We start from the raw sequence: 22,463 nt of genomic DNA, 5'->3' as shown, positions 1-22,463 counted from the left end.
CTACAATATTTTCTTTGCTTGATTTGAGCTGCACCTAAAACCATATTTGGGGGCTCCTTCGGGGAAATGGGTTTTCTAATGACACCAAAACATTTTTCTGAACTGAATAAAGTTTCTTATCTGAAGACTTTTGTTCAGTGACTTTGTTTCTGTTCTCCCGTGTAAAAATCTTCAATAAGATAACTTTTACAACACTAAACCTCTGGTTCATGGCTGATCAGCTCTTTCTCTGGACCAACTCTCCAGTAATACGATAAGATAAGATAGACTTCATTCATCCCACAATGGGGAAATTCTTTTCTCTCCAGCAGCAAAAAAAGACATTCAGAAGTGCAAACAGAAAATAACTAAGTAAAAATACACAGCAGAAACAACCGTAGAAGAATAAAAAACAACTGAAAAACAACGACAACAACAGTTTACAAAATAAGTAAAATGAGTGAATAGAAAAACTGTGGGGGGGGAATGACCTGCAGTAGCTCCTTCTTGCACTGTGGGGGCAACAGTCTGGTTGCTGGTCAGCGCCTCTACAGTTTGGTGCAGGAGGTGGGAGGGGGTATCCATGATGGATGTTAGCTTAGCCAACATCCTCCTGTCTGCCACCTCCTCGATGGACTTCAGTGAGCAGCCTGACACGCCTGAATCTCACATCCTTACCCTTACGTTTTGTATAGGTGTTCATTACGACCTGTCGCTCGCAGCATGACCGTAGAAAAGAATGTGCACGAACGTTTTACCTCCATGGGTTCACAGACCGATCTATGACCCAGATATTTCCTGCAGGTAACATGCATGGATGATCCATAAGGGTTTTACCATTGTTCCCCTGTAGACAGCCAAACCCACCTGCAAGGGCAGTTGGGATTCGGACTTTAAATAATCCTTAAAAATACAAAACCAGAAACAACGGGCAAAACATTAGACGATGAAAATTACATTTGTGATATGACTAATGTTTTAAACGTCGCTTTTCAGTGAATATGACAGAAACTAAACAATAAAGTATCTTTAATCAGAAGATGATCGGACTTGAAAAATGACCTTTTGACCTCAAACAGAGACTCTAAATGCAGTCATTCCTCTGAATGCAGCTATGTGGATGCCCAAAAACCCACAATTCTGCACGTTTACCTTAGACTTTTCATTGGAAGCACCACTTAAACGCAGAGGGCAGAGTGAAGGTAGCTTCAAACAACGGTCAGTTTTAGAAGATAGCAACATTTTTAGAAGTTCTTTCAGCAAAGCTGTAAACTTTCTAGAACAACATTTCAGTGGAAAAAAATTTGCAAGTAGTTAATGATTTTCAAAGCATTGTTTATCAGTGAAAGTTTGCATTCGGAAATAGTTTCAACCAGACATAAAGGTCGCTTTAACAAGTTGAAACTTCAGATCTCATCATCATAACTGCTTCTGCTTTCAGGACTGTGAGTATGATAATCAATACATTTTTTTTAAATTTTTTTTTGCAGGAACAAAGTAAACAATAAATAACATAATTAGAAAATAATCTAATGTGCAAACTGACGTGCTTTATAAATGAATCCCGGCCTAAGCTTTCTTTGTGTTTTTTAAAGCATTTTCCTGATTGTTTTCCTTGTTTAAACTTTCATCTTTAGGAAAAAACATGAAGACACTTTGGACATTTTTGGACTGCAGTGAGTTTTTTCTTCCTCTACTCATAGTGACTAACGGAACGTCCAGAACTTTTTGAACATCTGCATAAATTTGGAAAATGGATCAGTACACGACGCTGATGACTCTCCTCTCATTTGGTAAGTTCTACCGTCTATTTTGGAAAGTTTCTGTTTTTCTTTAAAGCTGTAAACTCTTTATGAGGGATGCATTTGATAAAAGTTTGTACATGAATGTGAAATCTCACGGGTGATAAATAATGATCCTGCAGTGTGTTCTGGACTTTAACGCTTTATCAATAACTTCATCTCCATCCAGGCTGCATCTCCGGCTCACAGTTCCCCCTGCGTCAGTACCACTATGTTAACATGGCTCTGAGCTGGAGTGAAGCCCAACTGTACTGCAGGGAGAAATACACAGACCTGGCTACATTTGACAGCCTGGATGACTTGAACAGACTGAAAGCCGACTTTTCCTACTCCTGGGCGTGGTTTGGTCTACATGATGATCCAGCAGCTTGGAAAACATCGATGGGAAATAAGAGCAACTCCTGGAGATGGTCAGCAACAGGACAAACTAGCACAACTGGATACCAGTCGTGGGACAGAGCCAATCCGGATTACCTTGATGCAAAGGAAACGTGTGTAACAATAATTGGAGAGGGACTGTGGAACGATTTGACCTGTAATGCCTCCCACACTTTTCTTTGCTTTAATGGTAAGAAAACTTTTGGCCGGAAGTTTTTCTGAATACCTTTTTGTGAAGAATAGTTAGAAACTGCCTTTAACTTTTATTACACTAATGGTTTAAACTTAATTCACTGAGCATGTATTGTCATCTCAAAATTATATTACATTTGAAGAAAGCACAGCCAAACTATTGTTCTAACAGTTTCTTCCCATACTCCCTCTTTTCTGTGCATGTTTTCTGCTGAGCAGGCCTCAGACTTATCTTCACTTTAGCCTTGGAGCTTCTCTCCACCAGTAACCTGTGGGCGTGATTTTCACACGAGGTCCATTGGACGATCTTCTGAATATGCAAATGCAGGGTTTTTATACCAAGCCCATCCCTGAACTCTTTGGTTCGGACTTTGAATGTACCATGTTCATGTCTGTCCCCTTCGTGTTTGTGCGAAGTAAAACCTCCACAAAAGCTAAGTAACTGTCTCTGAGTCGTTATTCATTATTTCTGTGTGCAAGAAACTGACGGGGTTACGAACTAACACAAATACAGTCCTTTCTAGAAAATCCAGTTTCTTCACACTTTTGAACCCAAAGGTTTTTCTGATCTTTGGTCTAATTGAGACTATAAGTAAAAGATAAAGTAGCATTAATGCTTTATTTACTTCTTTACTCTGCCGGCAGCAGTTAGACTGGGTACCTTTGGCCACAGTACCATGTACTGACCTGCTCACAACAACAGTCGGTCTGATTAAACCATGTACCAACCTATCAATCACAGAAAGACTCTAAATTACAACCTAACTTAAGATTTACAACAAAGAAATTGGCTTATTTCAGAATAAAATAGAAATTCCATCCTCTCAACAAAATAGATCAAATTTCTTACTCTCATTCACCCAGGTTGATTCCATTTTAGTAGGTTTAGGCGATGTCATCTGGACTTGGTTTTAAAGTTAGAAGACGTTTCACCTCTTATCCAAGAGGCTTTGTCAATTCAGAATTGACATCCCCTAAACCTACTACAATAGGGTGTACATACTTTTACTGTACTTTTACTTTTTAAACATAAGGTTTTTACATTCTGACTAAAAATGTTCTGTTTCTGTTACAGATCAAAACAAGAAAAACTACGTTTTCATCAATCAGGCGATGTCGTGGAGTTCTGCTCAGCAGTACTGCAGGAAGAACTACAAGGACTTGGCGATGATCGAGAACCAGGAAGAAAACACGGAGGCTCAGAACGCAAAACCGTCCAGTGACGTAGTCTGGATTGGTCTGTATCGAGAGCCCTGGACCTGGTCTGATGGAAGCAACAGCTCCTTCAGAAACTGGAATGACTCTTATTTAAATAACTATGCAGATAAACAACACTGTGGAATAGAAAACTCTGACCACAACTGGGATGATTTGAACTGTGGCATGGAAAGAGTTTTCGTCTGCCATCAAGGTGAGCATCTAAAGAAACACTGACATGGTTTACAAGAAAGTGTTGGACTTGTGTGACGGTTTTTCACTGTTCTGTTCAGTTTCAAAGAGGAAGACCACTTTGAGGATGAAATTCATCTCTGATGCTGACCTGACCGACCCAAAAGTCAACGCCCAGATCCTGCAGCAGGTAGATTTCTGGCCCTTTAACCATTTCTTCATCGTTTATTTTTGTGTCACGTTTATACCTGTTTTGTTGTTTAAATTCTCTTTAAGCTTCAAATGATGCTGAGCAGTGGTGGAATGACAGACGTCAAACTGAAGTGGACGATTCAACCCAGTAATAAAACATTGGTCTGATTCACATATTTAATCATTTGTATCATATTCATGAAGACATGAAGAATCCCATTTATAAATCAACTCTACAATTTTTTCTTTGCTTGATTTGTATCATGGTGCCTCTGTCAGATACTCTCCCCCTCCCCTCTCTGCTCTGCTCCGGACGCAAACAGCTGGTTCCACTCACCTCATCAAATTCACCGCCTACTTAATGAGATCCAGGACCAACATTCTATGCCAGTTCGTTGTTCCTCCCATGGTGCATAGTCTGACCAGCTCATGTTCTTGTGTCTTGCCAAGTTCTGCCACGCTAATTATTCCCCTTCAATCCACTCACACGAATTATCACCACGGGTCGCTGTCCATCATCCTCGCTCCTCGTTCAAACTTCACATCAAGAATCCTGTCATTCACTTACCTGCAGTGAATTAAACCTTACTTACCGCACGTTTCTGAGTTTCCTTCCGGGTTCTGGCGCTTGGGTCTGCCTGAAGTCTCACGAGATCATGACCATTTGAGCTGGACCTAAAACCATATTTGGGGGCTCCTCCGGGGAAATGGGTTTTCAAATGACACCAAAACATTTTTCTAAACTGAATAAAGTTTCTCATCTGAAGACTTGTGTTAAGTGACTTTGTTTCTGTTCTCCCATGTAAAATTCAGACAGCCCGTTTTCACTTGCAAGGGCAGTTGGGTTTGGGACTTAAAAGTTAAATGTTTAAAGTTTAAAGGAATTCTAATAAATCTTTAAAGAATCTTTTAAAAATACAAAACCAGAAACAACACGCAGAACAATAGACAATGAAAATTACATTTGTGATATGACTTATGTTTAAAACTCCACTTTTCAGTGTGTCATGATTTCACAAGGATGAGGAACCCAGATGCTGCAACCCAGAAGGAAGACAGGTAAGTGGATGATGAGAATGGATTTATTGTTTTCTCCAGATGTGAAGATGGCTGGTTTGAGGAGTGTCCAGATTAGACGTGGCTGTGGCGTGGCTGGAGGGTCTTGAAGCGGTTAGCGGTTGCCGAGGGTTTCCGTTCTCCTGAGGCGTAGAATGGAAGGTCCGTGCTGCCGTCACTCATGAGCGGTAGGATCCTGAGACAGGGAACAAAGAATTAGTCAGAGTCAGAGACTTGGAACGAAGCTGTAACGAGGCTAGAACCAGAGCAGTCACCATAAGGGGTAACAAACTGGCGTCGAGTAGTGGCGTTGATCTCCTTTTGAATCCACAGAAGATGATGAGGAGAGTGATGGCAGCTGGTGGCAATCAGGAACATCAGGGCAGAGCTGGAGGGGGGAGGAGACCGCCAGGCACCGTGACACAGTGAGTGAATATGACAGAAACTAAACAAGAAAGTATCTTTAATCAGAAGATGATCAGACTTGAAAAAAGACCTTTTGACCTCAAACAGAGACTCTGACTGCAGTCATTCATCCCAAAAACCAACTCTGATGAAAGTGGTGTTTTTAACGTGTTCTTGTGGCATTTTTCTGATGATGCAAGACATATATAAAAGAAATTAAGTTTTAACATTTAGTTTTTTAAGATTCAAATCATTGTGAGTCAGAAGTAGACAAAGAAATGCAGATTGAAAAAGAGTTTATTTGTGATTATTTGAGAAAACATGCTGGGCGAGCTACAAGTACGTTGGCCGAGAGGTGCAAGACACATTTACATGTAAATACAACAACAACAAATCCCAGTACAAATTAACTAATACTGAAAGACAACAGCAAATCCAGCTACAAATGACCAAATCGAGGAACACGACAACAAAAGTGGAGACACAGTTTTCTTTATGTAGAAATTATAAATACTTGAAACAGTCACAAAAGCATTTTTTTAATTGTATCACTACAATCAAAATTGCAACAATGTTTAGCAAGGTAAGCTTTTTGCATCTCTTCCGGTATTAAGTGTACTGTATGTACTGTATTCCCTTTCCGTTAGCAGCCAGCCAGCAAAACACGACAGCAGAAGAACAAAAGCGAGCAGATGCTAACTCAATGGTGGATGAAAACTCGTTATGCTACAGAGCTTCTTAAAAGGGATGTACCAAGTGCACCATCGACAAAATTTGTACTTTTTTGATCGTAGCTAAAGACTTTTTTTTGCATCATTGCACAAATAAATTCTCTAAAACCCAGACATGTGCTGATTCTTTTTTTTAATTCTGTCTCACACAGTTTTAGTGTTTTTTTTAGTGAACTTTAAAGACCAAATGGGACAGGTATCAGAAAAAGTGACTGACAAACGTTTTGTTTTGTTTTAATGTATGTACAGAAAAAAAAATTATTTTGGGTCATTTAAAAAAAGAAACCTTTCCCGGAGGAGCCCCCAAATATTTGGTCGCAAGTGTAGCCCAAATCAAGCAAAGGAAAATATCACAGCGTTGATTCATAAATGAGATTCTTAATGAAAATGATACAAATGATTAAATGCGTGAATCAGACCGTCGTTTTATTACTGGGTTGAATCGTCCACTTCAGTTTGGCGTCTGTCATTCCACCACTGCTCAGCATCATATGAAGCTTAAAGAGAATTTAAACAACAAAACAGGTATAAACATGACACCAAAATACACGATGAAGAAATGGTTAAAAGAGTCTCAGAAATCTACCTGCTGCAGGATCTGGGCGTTGACTTTTGGGTCGGTCAGGTCAGCATCAGAGATGAATTTCATCCTCAAAGTGGTCTTCTTCTTGGAATCTGAACAGAACAGTGAAAAACCGTCACACAGGTCCAACACTTTGCTTGTAAAACATGTCAGTATTTCTTTAGATGCTCACCTTGATGGCAGACAAAGACCCATGGGATGTTACAGGACTCATCAGCCCATTGATGCTGGGGATTCTCAGTAATACAGTGTTGGTTTTCATTGATGTTGTTTAAGCCAGTGTTTGGTAACCAGTTTCTGAAGGAGCTCTTGCTTCCATCAGACCAGGTCCAGGGCTCTCGATACAGACCAATCCAGACCCTATAGTTGGACAGTTTAGTGTTCTGAGCCTCCGTGTTTTCTTCCTGGTTCTCGATCATCGCCAAGTCCTTGTAGTTTTCTCTGCAGTACTGCTGAGCAGAACTCCACGACATCGCCTGATTGATGAAAACGTAGTTTTTCTTGTTTTGATCTGTAACTGAAACCAAAACAAATCTGAATCAAAAATGTACACTGAGTCTAAGTATTTTAAAGTTCAGTGTTCAAGGCGTTTCTGAAGGCCAGAAAATATCTGAATCTTGTATTGATTATATTTTGTCCATGCATACTCAATAAATCATTTGTCCATTCCCTTTTATTATGTTTATGATGGTTATGCTGCTTCCAGACAGACATATTTTCACATTGGAGTATTTAACCAATCGTATTTCAGCTGTCCTCTGTTGCCAGGCAGGGTCAGAGCTAAAGAGGCCTTCACTACGAGTTCTGAAGTCCTACTAATGCAAAACCAATGTTGGTCACTCATTTCTTTCAACCAATCAGATTTTGAGTTTATGTCAGCAGGGCCTTCTAGCAGGCTTTGGTAACGTCGCGGTATTCAGACCTACAGAAGTTTCAGGAATACAGGAAGACAGAGCACTTTTTGATCCGTCTCAGTTAAAAACAGAGCTGACTGTCCCACTGAACTCCTCGACTTGCTTCATCAACTTGCTTCATCAGAAAAATCGTGGTGAATTAAGAAGCAGCCGTACAGATCTGTGTGTTTGGCGCTGAAACACAACTGGACAGACTGGGCTCTCCGCACGGGCCTTGATGGAATAGTAAAGGACATCTTGATGGAACTGAAGATCATAATCTAAATGACAGGGTGATGGAACTGTTTTTGAGGAAAGAGAGGAGGATGGATTTTGTCTTCAGATAATCCCATTTTTGATGAGTGAAATGATAAATATAATAATAAATAATATTCGAAATGCATGTGGTTATTTTCAGTTTGTTTCTGGCTGTAGTTGCATAATGAGATTTGTTTACTATTTTGTTTATTCTGTTTATTTAGAGGCATTTATTGTGGCTACAGGAATTTTCAATGTGCAATGGAAAGCTGGTTTCTGCATCGTAAAATGGTTCATGAAGGGCTGAGCGATTCAGACGTAGCACTACTGAAGGCCCAGGTGTGTAATGCACGGTCCGCCACTGCATTCTAGTCATCAGGTACAAATATTCCATTGAATTCCAAATTAAAACTTTAACCTAAAATGAAGTATTTACAGGCTGAACTCATATTTTGTGCTTTTTTCTCTACTGAAGAGAGCTGGAGGGAGGAAGTTTTTTTTTCCCCTACATTTTTTGTTCTTCCCTCTTTGATTTTGTTAAAGCTCAAATCAGTTTATTCGGTAATTTGGGAAGTATGATATTCACTAAAAGCAATGTCAGAAATATCCATAAAGTAAAACTTGTTCTTACCATTAAAGCAAAGAAAACTGTAGGCGGTATTACAGATATCATCGTTCCACAGTCCCCCTCCAATCATTGTTACGCATGTATCCTTTGCCTGATAGTAATCTGGAGAGAAACTGTCCCACGACTGGTATCCAGTTGTGCTGGTTTGTCCTGTTGCTGACCATCTCCAGGAGTTGCTCTTATTTCCCATCGATGTTTTCCAAGCTGCTGGATCATCATGTAGACCAATCCACGCCCAGGAGAAGGAAAAGTCGGCTTTCAGTCTGTTCAAGTCATCCAGGCTGTCAAATGTAGCCAGGTCAGTGTAATTCTCCCTGCAGTACAGTTGGGCTTCACTCCAGTTCAGAGGCTTGTTAACATAGTGGTACTGACGCAGGGGGAACTGTGAGCCGGAGATGCAGCCTGGATGGAGACAAAGTTATTAATAAAATAAAACATTTAAAAAACAGGTTATTTAGTTTCTTTTCCTTTCTTTTTATAGTTTTCTGAACACGTTCTGTCTTTATTTTATATTAAGAAACAGTTTTTTCTGTAAATCAATACCAACAATGTGGTTGATGATAAGAAGCTTCATGATATGTATTATTTCCAGATTTGCTGAGATTTAACATTCACATATAAACACAGAAAAACTGAGCTTTTTTAAAGAACTTACCAAATGAGAGGAGAGTCATCAGCGTCGTGTACCGATGCATTTTCCAGATTTCACTGCAGATAATTAAATAGGCATGGATGTTCTCTTAGTCTGACACTATAAGTAGAGGAAGAAGAAACTCACTGCAGTCCAAAAATGTGTTTTAATGTGTCCTAGTGCTACAATAAGGATAAACGTTTAAAGAGAAAGAAAGAAAAGGAAAAAACCTGCATCAGTCCTGCATGAATGTTTCTGAAAATGTGGAAAAAAATTAAAAAAACAATGACAATTTTTTTCCCTTAATCTTCTATCATTTCCCTCTCCTGTTAATTCTTGTAATAAAAGCTAAAAATATTTAGTAAATTCTGTATATTCATACTTACAGTTCTGGAAGCAGAAGAGATTCTGATGAGTTCTGACACCTGAACCTGACACCTGAACCTGTTAAAGGGACTTTTATGCCTGATTGAAACTATTTCCATATGCAAACTTTAACTTATTCATAATTCTTTGCGAGTTCTTTATAACTTGCAAATTTTTTTCCAATGAAATGTGGATCTACAAAAGTCTTTTACAGAATAGGAAATCTGTTTTACCTTGTGCATCGATGCACACTGGTTTTTTGCACAGACTTCTGGGAAATTTCTAGGACACTCGATTTTGGAATTGTAGATTTGGACAGCTCTGCAAAAAGGCAAACGCACTGTAGGGAAGGAATTCAGACAACTTACGTTTAAACCAACCGCAAACATTTGTCAGAGAATGAAGATTCAATCACATAAGGGTAATGATTTTTGGAAGTTGCCTCTGATTTCGTAACTTTTATGAATTTTCCTACAGCAACAGGAGAATTAGTCAGGCATCTGTTGAGAAACTTCAGCACAGAAGATGCTCCTCTGTGTTAAAAAAGATACACAGTTAATCAGGATTTATGTAAAAACAAACGAGGATAAATATTTTGCCCTGAAAGATGATCTGAGGATTGGATCTGTGTTTATAATGTTGCTGTTGTTGAATTTTATACAAATCACAAAGAAATTCTACAAATGATCAACTTTGTATCATTGAATCTTTGTCAACTGTGAAAAAGATCTCCTAATGTTTACAGATTTTTTTTTAGCTAAATGTATTGTAGTAGCACATATTATTGCGAATATTACTGGAGAATAAAAATCGTTTTTCCAGAAACTGGAAGCTTAAAAATATTACACTTTGACCCGTTCAGACCGGCCCGTGAATGTATTGTCTTACATTAAAAATGTTCGTGGCCTGAAAAAAAGGTTGGAGACCACTGCCTTTAAAGTGGCCATAAGAGCTTTAAGGAGACACACCTTAAGATGCAGCCGCTCCGCCACAGCAACCCCAAAAACCCTATTTCACATTTCTGTGAATCCTCTGTTGTTCCTCTTTGTCCTTGCTGCACGACCCGATTTAGACCAGATGGCAGATCTTAGCAGATGGTCTCACATTTGATCCCTGAGTGTTGTGGTTTACCAGCAATGTGTGCTTTTCTCTGTGATGACAAACGACAAAACTCTCAAGGGGCTGAAGGCCACACCAGTCCTCTTTCTGAGGAGGAGACTGGTGTGGCCTTCCTTCCTTCCTTCCTTCCTTCCTTCCTTCCTTCCTTCCTTCCTTCCTTCCTTCCTTCCTTCCTTCCTTCCTTCCTTCCTTCCTTCCTTCCTTCCTTCCTTCCTTTCTTCTCTTCTTCCTTTCTTCCTGCCTTCCTGACTCCCTTCCTTCCCTCCCTTCTTCCTGCCTTCCTTCTTTCCTTCCTTTCTTCTCTTCTTCCTTTCTTCCTGCCTTCCTTCCTTCCTTCATTCCTTCCTTCCTTTCTTCTCTTCTTCCTTTCTTCCTGCCTTCCTGACTCCCTTCCTTCCCTCCTTTCTTCCTTCCCTCCCTTCTTCCTGCCTTCCTTCTTTCCTTCCTTTCTTCTCTTCTTCCTTTCTTCCTGCCTTCCTGACTCCCTTCCTTCCCTCCTTTCTTCCTGCCTTCCTTCCTTCCTTCCTTCCTTCTTTCCTTCCTTTCTTCTCTTCTTCCTTTCTTCCTGCCTTCCTTCCTTCCTTCATTCCTTCCTTCCTTTCTTCTCTTCTTCCTTTCTTCCTGCCTTCCTGACTCCCTTCCTTCCCTCCTTTCTTCCTTCCCTCCCTTCTTCCTGCCTTCCTTCTTTCCTTCCTTTCTTCTCTTCTTCCTTTCTTCCTGCCTTCCTTCCTTTCTTCCTGCCTTCCTGACTCCCTTCCTTCCCTCCTTTCTTCCTGCCTTCCTTCTTTCCTTCCTTTCTTCTCTTCTTCCTTTCCTCTACACCACATGCGTGAAACTACGACATCTGCAGTCGTTGAAAGACATGGATGCCTCCAAGTGGACTAAGGTTTTTGGAACGGGGCACACTCCAAAAGGACGCTGGCGGTCCCTGTACAAGTTGCCTGTTGAAAAACGCGCAGCTGATCTCCAGTGGAGAATTGTACACGGTGCCATAGCTACGAACAGATACAAAGCACACTTTGTACCAACTCAATCAGACAAATGTGATTTTTGTGGGACATCTGAAACTCTGGCACATTTGGTAATCGAGTGTAACAGGCTAAGGCGCTTGTTCACAGTTTTGGAGAACTGGTGTCTCAGGCTTGGGGAGGTGTTCTCTTTCCCATTGTTCATTTTTGACCCCAAAAATACAGCCCGAAGGAAACATGTACACACCATACTTAATTTTATTTTTGCAACAGCTAAACTCACAATCTGGCTAACAAGGAAAAACCGGTTACTCTCTGTTGGTTGTGTGGATGTTCCCTTTATGTTTTTTTCTCTTCTGAATATGCCTACTTCAGGTTGATCGATGACCTTCAAAAGTTTAAAAGTATGTGGGCTCTGGAGGGAGTTCTGTGTACTATTGGGGAGGATAATAACATAGTGTTCAAATTCTAATGGATTACAAGCTATATACCGTTTTTTTTTTTATTGTTGCTCCGCAATGGGGTACTTTTTAAGTCTTATTACCTTTCCTTTAATGTACAGTGTGTCTTTAATTTAATGTGATTATTAAAGTTTTTGTAAAAATCAAAATCTTCCTTTCTTCCTGCCTTCCTTCTTTCCTTCCTTTCTTCTCTTCTTCCTTTCTTCCTTCCTTCCTTCCTTCCTTCCTTCCTTCCTTTCTTCCTGCCTTCCTTTCTTCCTGCCTTCCTTCCTTCGTTCCTTCCTTCCTTCCTTTCTTCCTGCCTTCCTTCTTTCCTACCTTCTTTCCTACCTTCATTCCTTCCTTCTCTTCTTCCTTTGTTCCTGCCTTCCTTCTTTCTTTCCTTCCTTCTTTCCTTCCTTTCTTCCTTGCTGTCTGCCTTATTTTTATTCAAAGTCTTATTTCTTTTTGACGCAAACTCCGCTTTAGTTTTTGTTCTCAGCCGCATACAAAACACAATTTTACAATATTTAGCGCTTTATTTTTGATCTATTTTCTATTTGTTTTTAAAAACAGGCTCCCGGTTGACGGCCTCATTTGCCAGCTGAGGTAAAGTGAGCAGGTCAAAACCAAAGATAAAGAACAACAAACAATTCAAACACTACGGACTTCAGCTCATTCAAACCTGTTTTCTTTGACCTCTTGTTTGCAAATCAAATGGCGCTGCAGCTCAGACACCGGCAGACTGAAGCGGTTTTGCATGTCCAGTCTCATTTTCATGGGAGCGTTTCTAAACATGATCTATGGGACCCAATTAGGATCCGTTGAAAGTGACGGAAAAACCAGATTGTAAAACAGTTTTTCTAAACTTGAATGAGAACTTGAAAAATATATATTATAAATGTTAAGGAAACATTGAAAATCTGAAATGTAAATTTGAAAGTTGAATTAAAAAAACTTCAGACCATTTCTCATGTTTAGAATCTTTGATGTTTCTGTCTTTGAAAAGTTCTTAATCAAAGCTCAATCGGTGCAGGTTCTGCACATTATATATGAATCTATTGTGTTTAAGCTGCGTAAACATAAACTACTTTCACATAATATCTATTAATTCCCAATCCTTTACCTCTATGTTCTCAGATTTTTTGGTGACACTTTTTCTTACAAAGACTTTCATAACAATTCTCAATCAATGCTGCCATCATCTTCATCTTTTTAAGGCTGAGGTCTTCCTCCTAAGCAGCACAGAATGTTAGCTTGTAAAATTATTTTATTTTAAAAAATTGTCGCTAGTCAGAGCTCTGTCTCCCTCTCTGGTCACCAGCGGGACCTGTCCACAGAGTACTGAAAGCACTTCATTTCCCAGCATCCCCAGCGTGCACTTCCTGGATGCCGCACACCTGACTCTCATTCATTCAATCAAGCACAGGCCACTTAAGCTCTGAACTGAGCCTCACTCAGTGTGAATTATTGTTTGTGCCACTCTGCCGGCCTTGCCAAGTGTTATATTTGGACCTGATCTTCTGTTTCCTGACCCTGATTCTGTTTGCCTGCTGCGACTCTCGCCTGGATCCTGACTATCCCGTCTCTCCTTGTATTATCTCATGCCTGCCTGACCCTGATTTAGCTTTGTGGACTTTTAGCTGAGCTAGTGAACCTGCTGCATTTGGATCCAGCCATCTGCCTGTTCTTATGACAGTAATAAGATCAAGAATAATATTCAATGAGCTGTTTTTACTTGAATTAGTTATAGTTAAATGCATTTTTTTAGTAGATTAAGTGCCTTTGAATCCATTGTTCTTTCCTTTATCACAGGGGGTTACGTTCTAAAAATAACCCGCTGCTGCTGAAATCTGTAAAGTAGGACTACAGAAAACTGTGGGGCAGGTTTATTGCAGGACCATAATAGGTTTTACTTTGATATGTACCTTCAGTTTTTTAAGGAAAAAGGCTGTTAAAAACTTATCAGGATGTTTTATCATATTTGATTATCACCAATGAGGTTGTGAGGAATTGGAAAAAAGATTCTGAGGTTTTCTCCTCGGATATGTCACACTGAAGAAAAACTGAACAAAGAGATCTGTTTTTGGTTTCTGCTGTTTTACTAGTCTGACAAAACCCACAAGTCTTCACTCCCCCCGAGGCCTTCTCCAACCTTTTCCGCCTCTGTCGTCCTCAGACAGTGGAAGCACAGAGATGTCAGGCTAATAAAAGCTGGGGTCAAACTCCAGGTAAGGGTTTACAACTTGCTGTAAAGAAGCAAAAGGCTGTTTTAGGACCTGTTCAATCTGAGCAACAACCATCCATTTGGTGTGGTGTCATGGTTGGGAGAAAAAAAAGACGAAAACTTTTTATAGCTGGAAAAAACCTCAGGATGGATCTGGAGTTTAGGTCACATCAGTCATTCCTGCAAACTCCAATCTGTTCCTAAAACTTTTCAAACTAATAGAAACTTTAATCTAACCCACAGTTTTCCGGATTCCATCACCATTTTTAACAATAATAATTATAATTATAATTATAATAATGGATTTCCTTTTCTGCGCTTTTCCAGACGCTCAAAGCGCTTCTTACAAAGTGTCCATTACTCCTCCCCCTTCTTTTATCGTCACGTTTGGAATATTTATGTTTTGTTTATGCACATAAAACCAATAAATGTGATGATGTTCTCTGTAATCTTTTACAATCGCAGCCCAACAACACTGTTGTCAGGTCAAGCAACCAAGTAAACCGGGCGGATTCTGGCAAAGAGCAAATGGCGTGCAGTGAGTACGTCCGATCATCCTTCCATTGCTACCAGAAGCTTCACCTTAGTGGGAATATCCAGTGAACCTCATCCGACTCCAGAAACAGAACTGGGCAGACAGAAAGCATAACAAAATTAAAAGAAGCAATTTGGCTTTTCAAAGTAAAACACCAAATCCAGTCTCCACAACACCTTTTAATGTTTCTATAGATCCTTTATAACCACTAAACTTCTGAAACGCCTCCAACAGGGTCTAAAGTTGGAGTAAAAACCAATTTACAGCTTAAATTAAATGAACATGTCATATAACTACATAAATACAAGATGTTTTCATTCACGTCTTTATTTTATTTTACCAGTAGGACCAGTTGAGAACAGTATTTTATTTACAATGATGACCAGCTTTGTCCCAGATTTGCAAACACTTCGCTTTCCAAAAAACCTCGTCAGTACAGCTGCAATGCAATCACTAAACATGATTTTTGGGGCCTTTTTTCAACAATATATACGCGTTACAGTGCATAGACTCAACACCTCACCCACTATTTTAGTCTACAGTCTAGTTCAAGTATGTTGTGCACTTAATTTAAGAAAAAAACAACTTATGTAATGACTTTTTTTAAGACTAAAAATCTTGAATATCTTGCTGGGTCCTTTGATCTTAAAAAAAACATTTTAAGTAACATCTCTAAGGAAACAAAGTTTGTTAAACATAATTTATAGACAATTTTGACAAATTTATCTCAAGCTGTGAAATTCTTATCTTTTTTTCAATACAAGTAATTAAAACTGTAATGTTGCTGGGAAAAGTACAACCATTCTAAATGTACGTGAAACATTGTATGTATATTAAGATTATGTTTACATTTTTAAGATTATATTTCCAATAATCAGGGCAATAAACCTAAATATGAGAGTTGTTTTGGTCTTGGAAAAAGCAGGAGATTACAAGTAACTTTAAAAAAACTTATCAAGACAAATTTAACTTCTGGTATTTCATCTGGAAGATTTTTGTTCTGCGCAGTAAAAAAAGTGTTTCTCCTACAGAAGAGTACGCTAAGACCTGCTGAGGCTGAGGAGAACTTTAAAAGAAGCATCAGCGATGACACCCGGACTGCTGGAAAGACGTGTTCTCAGGCAAAAATAAACAGTGACAGCTTCATCCCCCAGCGTCCTCCACGCCACAAGGTCCGTAAGTGTTGTGAGAGGGGACGGCAACAGTCCAAGGTGATAAAAGCTTTACGCTCCATCCTTTTTTTCTGTTTCTCTCCTCCTGGGATTGGCATAGATTTAAAAATGAAATCCTTTTTTTGTTTTGATTTGTTCCCTGTTTGTCCTCCTGGATCGTCTTTGGTCTTCAGGAACCATTGGTAGCTTTACTAAAAGCTGTGTCTCACCGCCACAACGTTCATTTTGTGCAAATTACACGCATGAAAATTAGCCACAGATGAATATACATGGAAAAAGTGAGAAAGGTTGTGGTTTTTTACATGAAATTTTCACAGATGTATCAGAAATGAACCACGTTAAAACCATGGCACGACCGTTGCACACACGTCCAACCGAATTTTCACGTGAACGACCGAAGTATAACTTTCATCGCTTACTCTCCCACGAATCTCTAATGAATTGCATAGTAACAGCGCAATCATCACGCATGGTTCATGTTCTACGTTGATTTACGTGTTCTTCGTTCTTGGCGTGGTTTTTTCGAACTTCTACTCGTGGAAAGCCACAAATTTGTGTACGCGTCTTGCAAAAACAGCGCACAACTGCGTAAGATTTATGTAATAATTGCACATCAGCTATGTAAAATAAGCGCAAACTGCGTCATTCTCAAAAGATTGTCACCGTACAAAAGAACACATTTGTCCTTCATCTTCAGCCAATCTACAGTGTATACTTTTGAGATTTAACTCTGTTGTTCACCAATAAAGTGACAAAAAATGGACAAATGACGCCGTTAGATATACGTCAAGCCAGTTACGGATGAGATCCATGCAGGCCTACGTAAATGACGCATGTATAAAGAAAGACCGAATTTTCATACGAGTAAAATGTACGCAGAGGCTGCGTGACACGACCTTAAAGTGTTTTTTGTTCAGGCAGAGACTTGGTTTACTTTGTGGATGCATTGTTGGTGCATCCACAAGGTTCAAATTGATCCTATTTGCTAATGTGTTTTTATTTGATTGATGATTTAAAACAAATGAGCGGAAAATAATGAAAAACAAGTTTGATGATCTAAAAAAAGAAATTATGAAATTCAGCTATACAAATCTGAATATTTCATTTGAAAAAGACGATGATGACCGAGTGAAGGAGGTAAAAGTACGGTAAGTCTGCGAGTCATCCCGTCTACACCTGGGGCTGGGATCGGCCCTTCCCTGGCTCTGGGGCGGGACGGGACAACCCTCTTGGGGCCCCCGGTCGCTCTGGGTGTCATCCGCTTCGGCTGCGGGGTCTGGGGGTGGGGTGGGGTGGGGGTCTTGTCGGCCCTGTCCTGTGGGGGGGCATTCTGGGGGAGGGGGGGGGGGCACTATTGGTACGGGGCAGGGGGGGTTGACGGGTCGGGGTCTCCGCTGAGGCCATCGGCGGTTTCCCCGGCCGGTTGGCTGCCTCGGTCCCGTCGAGGCCTGACCAGAGCTCTTCTAGGGCCGGCGTTTGGGGGTGGGGGCCTGGGCTTGCTCCGGGGGGGTCGGCGCTTTCTGGCTCCCCTCTCTCTGTGTGGGGGTGGTGGTGCTGGGCCTGGGGTGTCTGCGCCTCCGGGGGTGGGGCCCCGGGGCTGGGTGGGCCTGGCCCCCTTGCTGGGGGGGGGGGGGGGGGCGGGTGACGGCTGTTTGACCACCGGGAGACAGTCTATCATCTGTCCCCAACTTACCCCCTTCCTCATATAACCTCATAATAGGGTGAGGGGGTGGGGGGCTTAGCCTGCGATGAGCCTTGGGGGGGGGGTTTACTAGGCAGTGACCCCCCTCCTGTGGTTGCCGTATGGAGTGGGCCCCCCCTCTTTCGGTTTTATTTGCACCTTAGACATGTAGGGCCCTTGGTAGGGGGGGTGCTTGGACATCACTGCCAGCAAGCAGCAAATGTCCTCCTGGCACCCTACCCGCCAATTTTAACCGCACCTTAGACATTTAGGGCCCCTTGGTGGGGAGGGTGAGGGGACGTCACTGTGAGTAATCAGGAGACGTCCCCTTAGTGCCCTACCCGCCAATTTTAACCGCACCCCCCTTAGTACACACACCCCTCCCCCCTCAATATATACATCCCAACATAAACACACACACATGCACACACACACTCTCTCAAACACACATACACGCACACACATTTTGCAAGGAAGGTGGGACCTAGGACCATCTGTCCCCTGCCTCTTCCCTGGTGGGGGGTACGGGCCCCTTTGCAACGGCGGCTGTGTCCCCGGGGTGCTGGCTTCCTGGGGCCGGCGGTGCTCTCTCCGCGCGGTGGGGGGGTTCACATTACATCTGAGCCGGGGGTGTTCGTGTCCCTGGGGGGTGGGTTCTGGTCCTTGCTCCTCAGTGCTGGGCCCCGCCAAATTTCCAACTGTGGCCGAGCCTGGTCGGGCCATATTTACAACACCCCTTGTGGGCCCTCTTTTTTCCCCGGGGTTCCCCCCTTCTGGGCGGGGGCGGCGGGCCCCTGCCTCGCTCCTCCCTGGACCAACCGTGGGCCGGGCGGATGGCTGCCTGGAGTGCGGAGTGGGTCTCCCTTGGGGGGTCCTGGCCCGTACCTGGGGTTGGGGCGGGGGGATGCCCGGAACTCCTGGGTGGTGGTGGGGTGCTCGTCTGGGGCTGTGGGCGTCCTTCTCCGGTGGGGCCCTGCGTTGGGTTCTCCCGGCGCGGCGGGGGGGCTGCTCTCCTGGTTGGGCTGGGGCGGCGCCCTCTTTCCCTCCGTGCCTCCCTGCTCTCTGGCTCTGGGGGCCTTGCGGCGGCCCTGCTGGCCCTGGCCTGGGTGGCGGGCTTGGTCGCCCGGGCGGCGGTTGTTCCCTGCCGGTTCCCGTGTGGCGTTGGGGGGAATCCGGCTGCCGCTGCTGGTGCGGTGGGGGTCTTGGGGTGGGGATGGCTGGGCACTCTCCCTCCTTCTTTTCACGTTCCACCATCCATTTTAGAAGAACATAAACACTCACCTGAGCACAGGTGTTAGCTCAACAGACTGAATGACTGAAATATTTCACACTAGTTGGTTTTAAGGCATAAGTATGCGTGTGAACACTATCTGTTTTGTGTACATGTCGACAGGTGGACATTTTTGCAACTAACAGGTGTGTTTATAACATTTGAGTGTGTGTGTGGACAGGCTCCGCCCTTTTTTTTGTTTTTTTTTACATTTGAACCTTACCATAATGATTAACAACCAGTAAACTTGTTGCTTTATGCTGCTTCATGGTCTTACCCCTCTTCCCCTCCTATTATCACCCCCTACCCCCCCTCTCTCTAACGTCCCTCTCTCTTCTTCCCCTCTTTCCTTTTCCGTCCGGTCCAACACCAAAGATTTTCAGACATGTTTGAAATTAATAAAGTTTGGCCTCAATTACAAAAGGGGTTTATTCAGACATACCTTTGGTTTGTCTGAAGATTAATAACCCCTCTTGTTAAAGTAAAATATGTCCAACCCAAGAGGCCCTCAGCTCTCATCTGTCTGCCTAGCTGTTGGACAGGACAAGTTAAAAAAATAAAAATAAAAAAATAAAAAATAAAAATAAAAATTAAAAAAAAAAAAAGTCTGCGAGTCATCATTAATGAGCGTAATGATTGGAAATCCATATTACTAAAAATAGCAAAAACAACTCATTTTACATAAAGTAAACACTGCACTGCATTTACTGTCTCACTGCTTATTTGTTATGTTTTACTGCATTCAAATGTTGTGGAAACACATTGTGAAACGAGCTTCAATCCCATTTTTATTCTACCAAAACGATTTTTAAAAAACTTGTAGTTTTTTTCTATGCTAAAGTTCAGAACAAAAACAAAAGAAGGATGTGTTTCAATTCAAGGAGTCAAGAAATGGAAGAATCTAAAATAATCAAATTAAATAAACCAAAACCACAAATCACGCCTCGTAAATGCAATCAATGAGGGATAAGGTACAAACTTTACTTATTCTAAACTGAATATAACTAATTATTTAATGGTACATATAGCAGATATGCTAAGTTTTAAGTTTGTAGAAGGGGCAGAAAAATACAATTTCTTCTTTCTGTTCTGCTTCCAGTCATTAGATCTTTTGTAGAATCTGTTGATTCTTGATTTTTATGGAAGCGAAAATAAATAATAGTTTCAAACAGATTGTAGTGGCAGCAGTTTTTGATTTGATATGATTTTGATTTGAAATGGTTTATTTCAAGCAATTAAGTAGAAATAATACACAACAGCAATATAATCATCAGTTATACATTCATACAGTAACTAATCAAACTTCGGATAATTAGACATATTAGTTTAATTCACAAGCAAGTGCATTTCCTTCCTCTAAAGGAAAGTTTGGACCAACCCAGCGAGTGGTTATCAAAATAAAAGCCCGCGGCTGAACGAATATCGGAGCAAAGAGAGAAATGAGAGCGGTTCAAAGCCAAACAGAGGAAAGAGGCAGAAAAAAGGGGCTGGGGGAGGATGGAGCTGAAGAAAGGAGGACAAGTGAGCAGGGAGGGAGGTGGGCGGCAGCAGCAGGCTGCAGGAATGTTTCACATGCCTGTCCTCTGCATGACCTCGCCTCCCTGGAGTGTGGGAGATACTGGGAGTAATTAGCCTCTTTTAACATTGGAGCTGAGCTGCCTTTGCGCCCTGGCGGGGTTAGCAGTGGCATTGAAGGAGATCAAGTGTACAATCATTTCAAACGGGACTCGTTCTGCGCCTCTTTTTGTTTTTCCGCCCAAGCTCCTTTGGTGTCATTTCCAGCCCAAACAATGCCGTGAATCACTTTCATTAATTGGAAGAGCAGATTTCCTCTCCCCGCCCTCCACGCCATGCCCACAGCTGACCTACTTCATCCTCCCTGAGATTCAATTATGATGTCTCTGACAGCAAATGGTTTTCACTTAAGGTCAACATTCAGGAGGCCAGCAGTCGTGCACGCAGAGGTATCGATTGTGCAAAATCCTGTAATGTGGAGCAAAAGCGGGTCAAGCTTTGCTTTGATGGCCTCCATTAGAGCTTCCTTAAGAGCTCCAACAAAGCAGAAAAAAACCCAAACCCTTTTGATTTCTGATCCCTGCAGAGCTGCATTTAAAAAACATTTACATTCCTGAAGTCAAACCTGATCATCTTTTGATCTATTTTTGTGCGTTTTTTTTATACTGAGGCCGTTTTTAGCCTAAACTTGGACGTATTTTCTGCAGAGCGGAAGGACTTCACAAAAAAATTCACCTCTGGGACCAGCAGAGCAATCCCGCCCGCCCTTCCCATCCTAATTGACAATGATTTGAATAAAAAAAATACTCAAAAATGCTATTTTAAGCTTAATTTCCTTAATTGAAGTCCTCCATCCTTAAAGAAAATGTCACAAGAACATGTTAAAGACACCTAAATGTTTTTAATTTTATGTTTAAACATCCAGTTTAGAGTTAGATCTTCAAATCCTGTCTATCATTTCGACATTTTTAACTAAAATATAATGAAAACTTTATCCTGCTCTTTAAGCCATTGTCAGAAAATGTGACCATAACATCTAAATAACAAGCTCTCTTTGAAATACCATAACTTTTCAGCCTTTTTCTAAGACAACATTGTTGATCGAGTAAACGGTTGAAACGCTACAGCATCAACACCAGGGCTAAAGGTTAACCTGCAGAAAACTACGGATATTTTTATATTGTAGTTTATATCTGACACTAGGAGGTTTTTACGGTAGAAAATAACATCAACAAATCACTTGACACAAAAACATTTGAAAGATTATGACAATAAAAAAAAATCTTAAAAAGCAAAACAAAACTTCCGAAACCTAAACTTAAAAAAACAAAAAAGATTAAAAAACATTTAGATTGATTTTCAGAAAACAAAATGAAATATTAAAAACTGAAAACATTACAACAAAACAATTTGAAATGTTCAAAAATAATATTTCTTTTGGAAAAAAATGAAATATTAAAAAATTGAAGACATTTCAGGAAACAAATTGCTACAAACAAAATCCTAATTTTTTTAATCAGAAAACGTAATGAAATATTAAAAAATGAAAATGTTTTACAAAACATTTTGAAATATCAAAATATGTAAATAAATTCAGCAAACAAAATGAAAAGCTGGAAAAACGAAACACAACGAGAAACTGGAAAAGGTAGGTTCTGATGGACATCACTGATTGGATGATGACATTTGTCCCAGAGTTCTGACCTTTTCCGGTTCTCATTGTTTTTAACATTTCACTTTGTTTTTTGAATTTTTTTTTAAACTTTCTATTTTGTATTCTGGAAACTGATTTCGTTTTCTGAAATGTTTTTCATTTTTTAACATTTCATTTTCGGCCTCAGTATATATTTTTTGTCACTGGCTTGCCCAGCATATTTTCTACGTCACAAATACAATCTTTTCAAAAGAGTATTTTTTTTTGTCTACTGCTGATTCACAACGATTTGTACCTCGAAATGCACCTATTGGCTGAATTTTCTTGATAAACCAGAAAAACGCCACAAGAACGTGTTGCAAACCCAAGTAGTGGGTCTTTATTCAGCAGGAATTTTGG

General features: G+C 41.0%; 2 protein-coding genes across 3 annotated transcripts; one reads left to right on the top strand and one right to left on the bottom strand.

The window, feature by feature from the left end:
- The first annotated feature begins 1,620 nt into the window (after positions 1–1,620).
- LOC105356085 (putative C-type lectin domain family 20 member A) lies at positions 1,621–4,173 on the top strand. 2 transcript variants are annotated; one of them, XM_078933271.1, is made up of 6 exons: positions 1,621–1,772; positions 1,951–2,349; positions 3,427–3,588; positions 3,676–3,762; positions 3,842–3,930; positions 4,017–4,173. In XM_078933271.1, exons 1-6 carry the CDS (start codon positions 1,733–1,735, stop codon positions 4,098–4,100), a joined length of 861 nt encoding a protein of 286 aa, XP_078789397.1. In that variant the 5' UTR covers positions 1,621–1,732; the 3' UTR covers positions 4,101–4,173. The 2 variants fall into 2 exon arrangements, with proteins under 2 accessions (XP_078789397.1, XP_023820358.2); XM_023964590.2 differs by having other exon boundaries at positions 3,427–3,762.
- Positions 4,174–6,415: 2,242 nt separating this feature from the next.
- On the bottom strand, positions 6,416–9,318 carry LOC105356084 (putative C-type lectin domain family 20 member A). Its single transcript, XM_020710471.3, has 5 exons — positions 9,142–9,318; positions 8,490–8,888; positions 6,880–7,224; positions 6,711–6,799; positions 6,416–6,621 (listed from the first exon to the last, which is right to left on the bottom strand). Exons 1-5 carry the CDS (start codon positions 9,179–9,181, stop codon positions 6,538–6,540), a joined length of 957 nt encoding a protein of 318 aa, XP_020566130.1. The 5' UTR covers positions 9,182–9,318; the 3' UTR covers positions 6,416–6,537.
- Between the last annotated feature and the right edge of the window lie 13,145 nt (positions 9,319–22,463).

The sequence above is a fragment of the Oryzias latipes genome, chromosome 16 (genome assembly GCF_053564925.1).
Source record: "Oryzias latipes strain Hd-rR chromosome 16, Olatipes_Hd-rR_3.1".
Classification (NCBI taxonomy): domain Eukaryota; kingdom Metazoa; phylum Chordata; class Actinopteri; order Beloniformes; family Adrianichthyidae; genus Oryzias; species Oryzias latipes.
The sequence above is the reverse complement of the archived record's forward strand: the minus strand, read 5'-3'. Positions and strand labels throughout refer to the sequence as shown.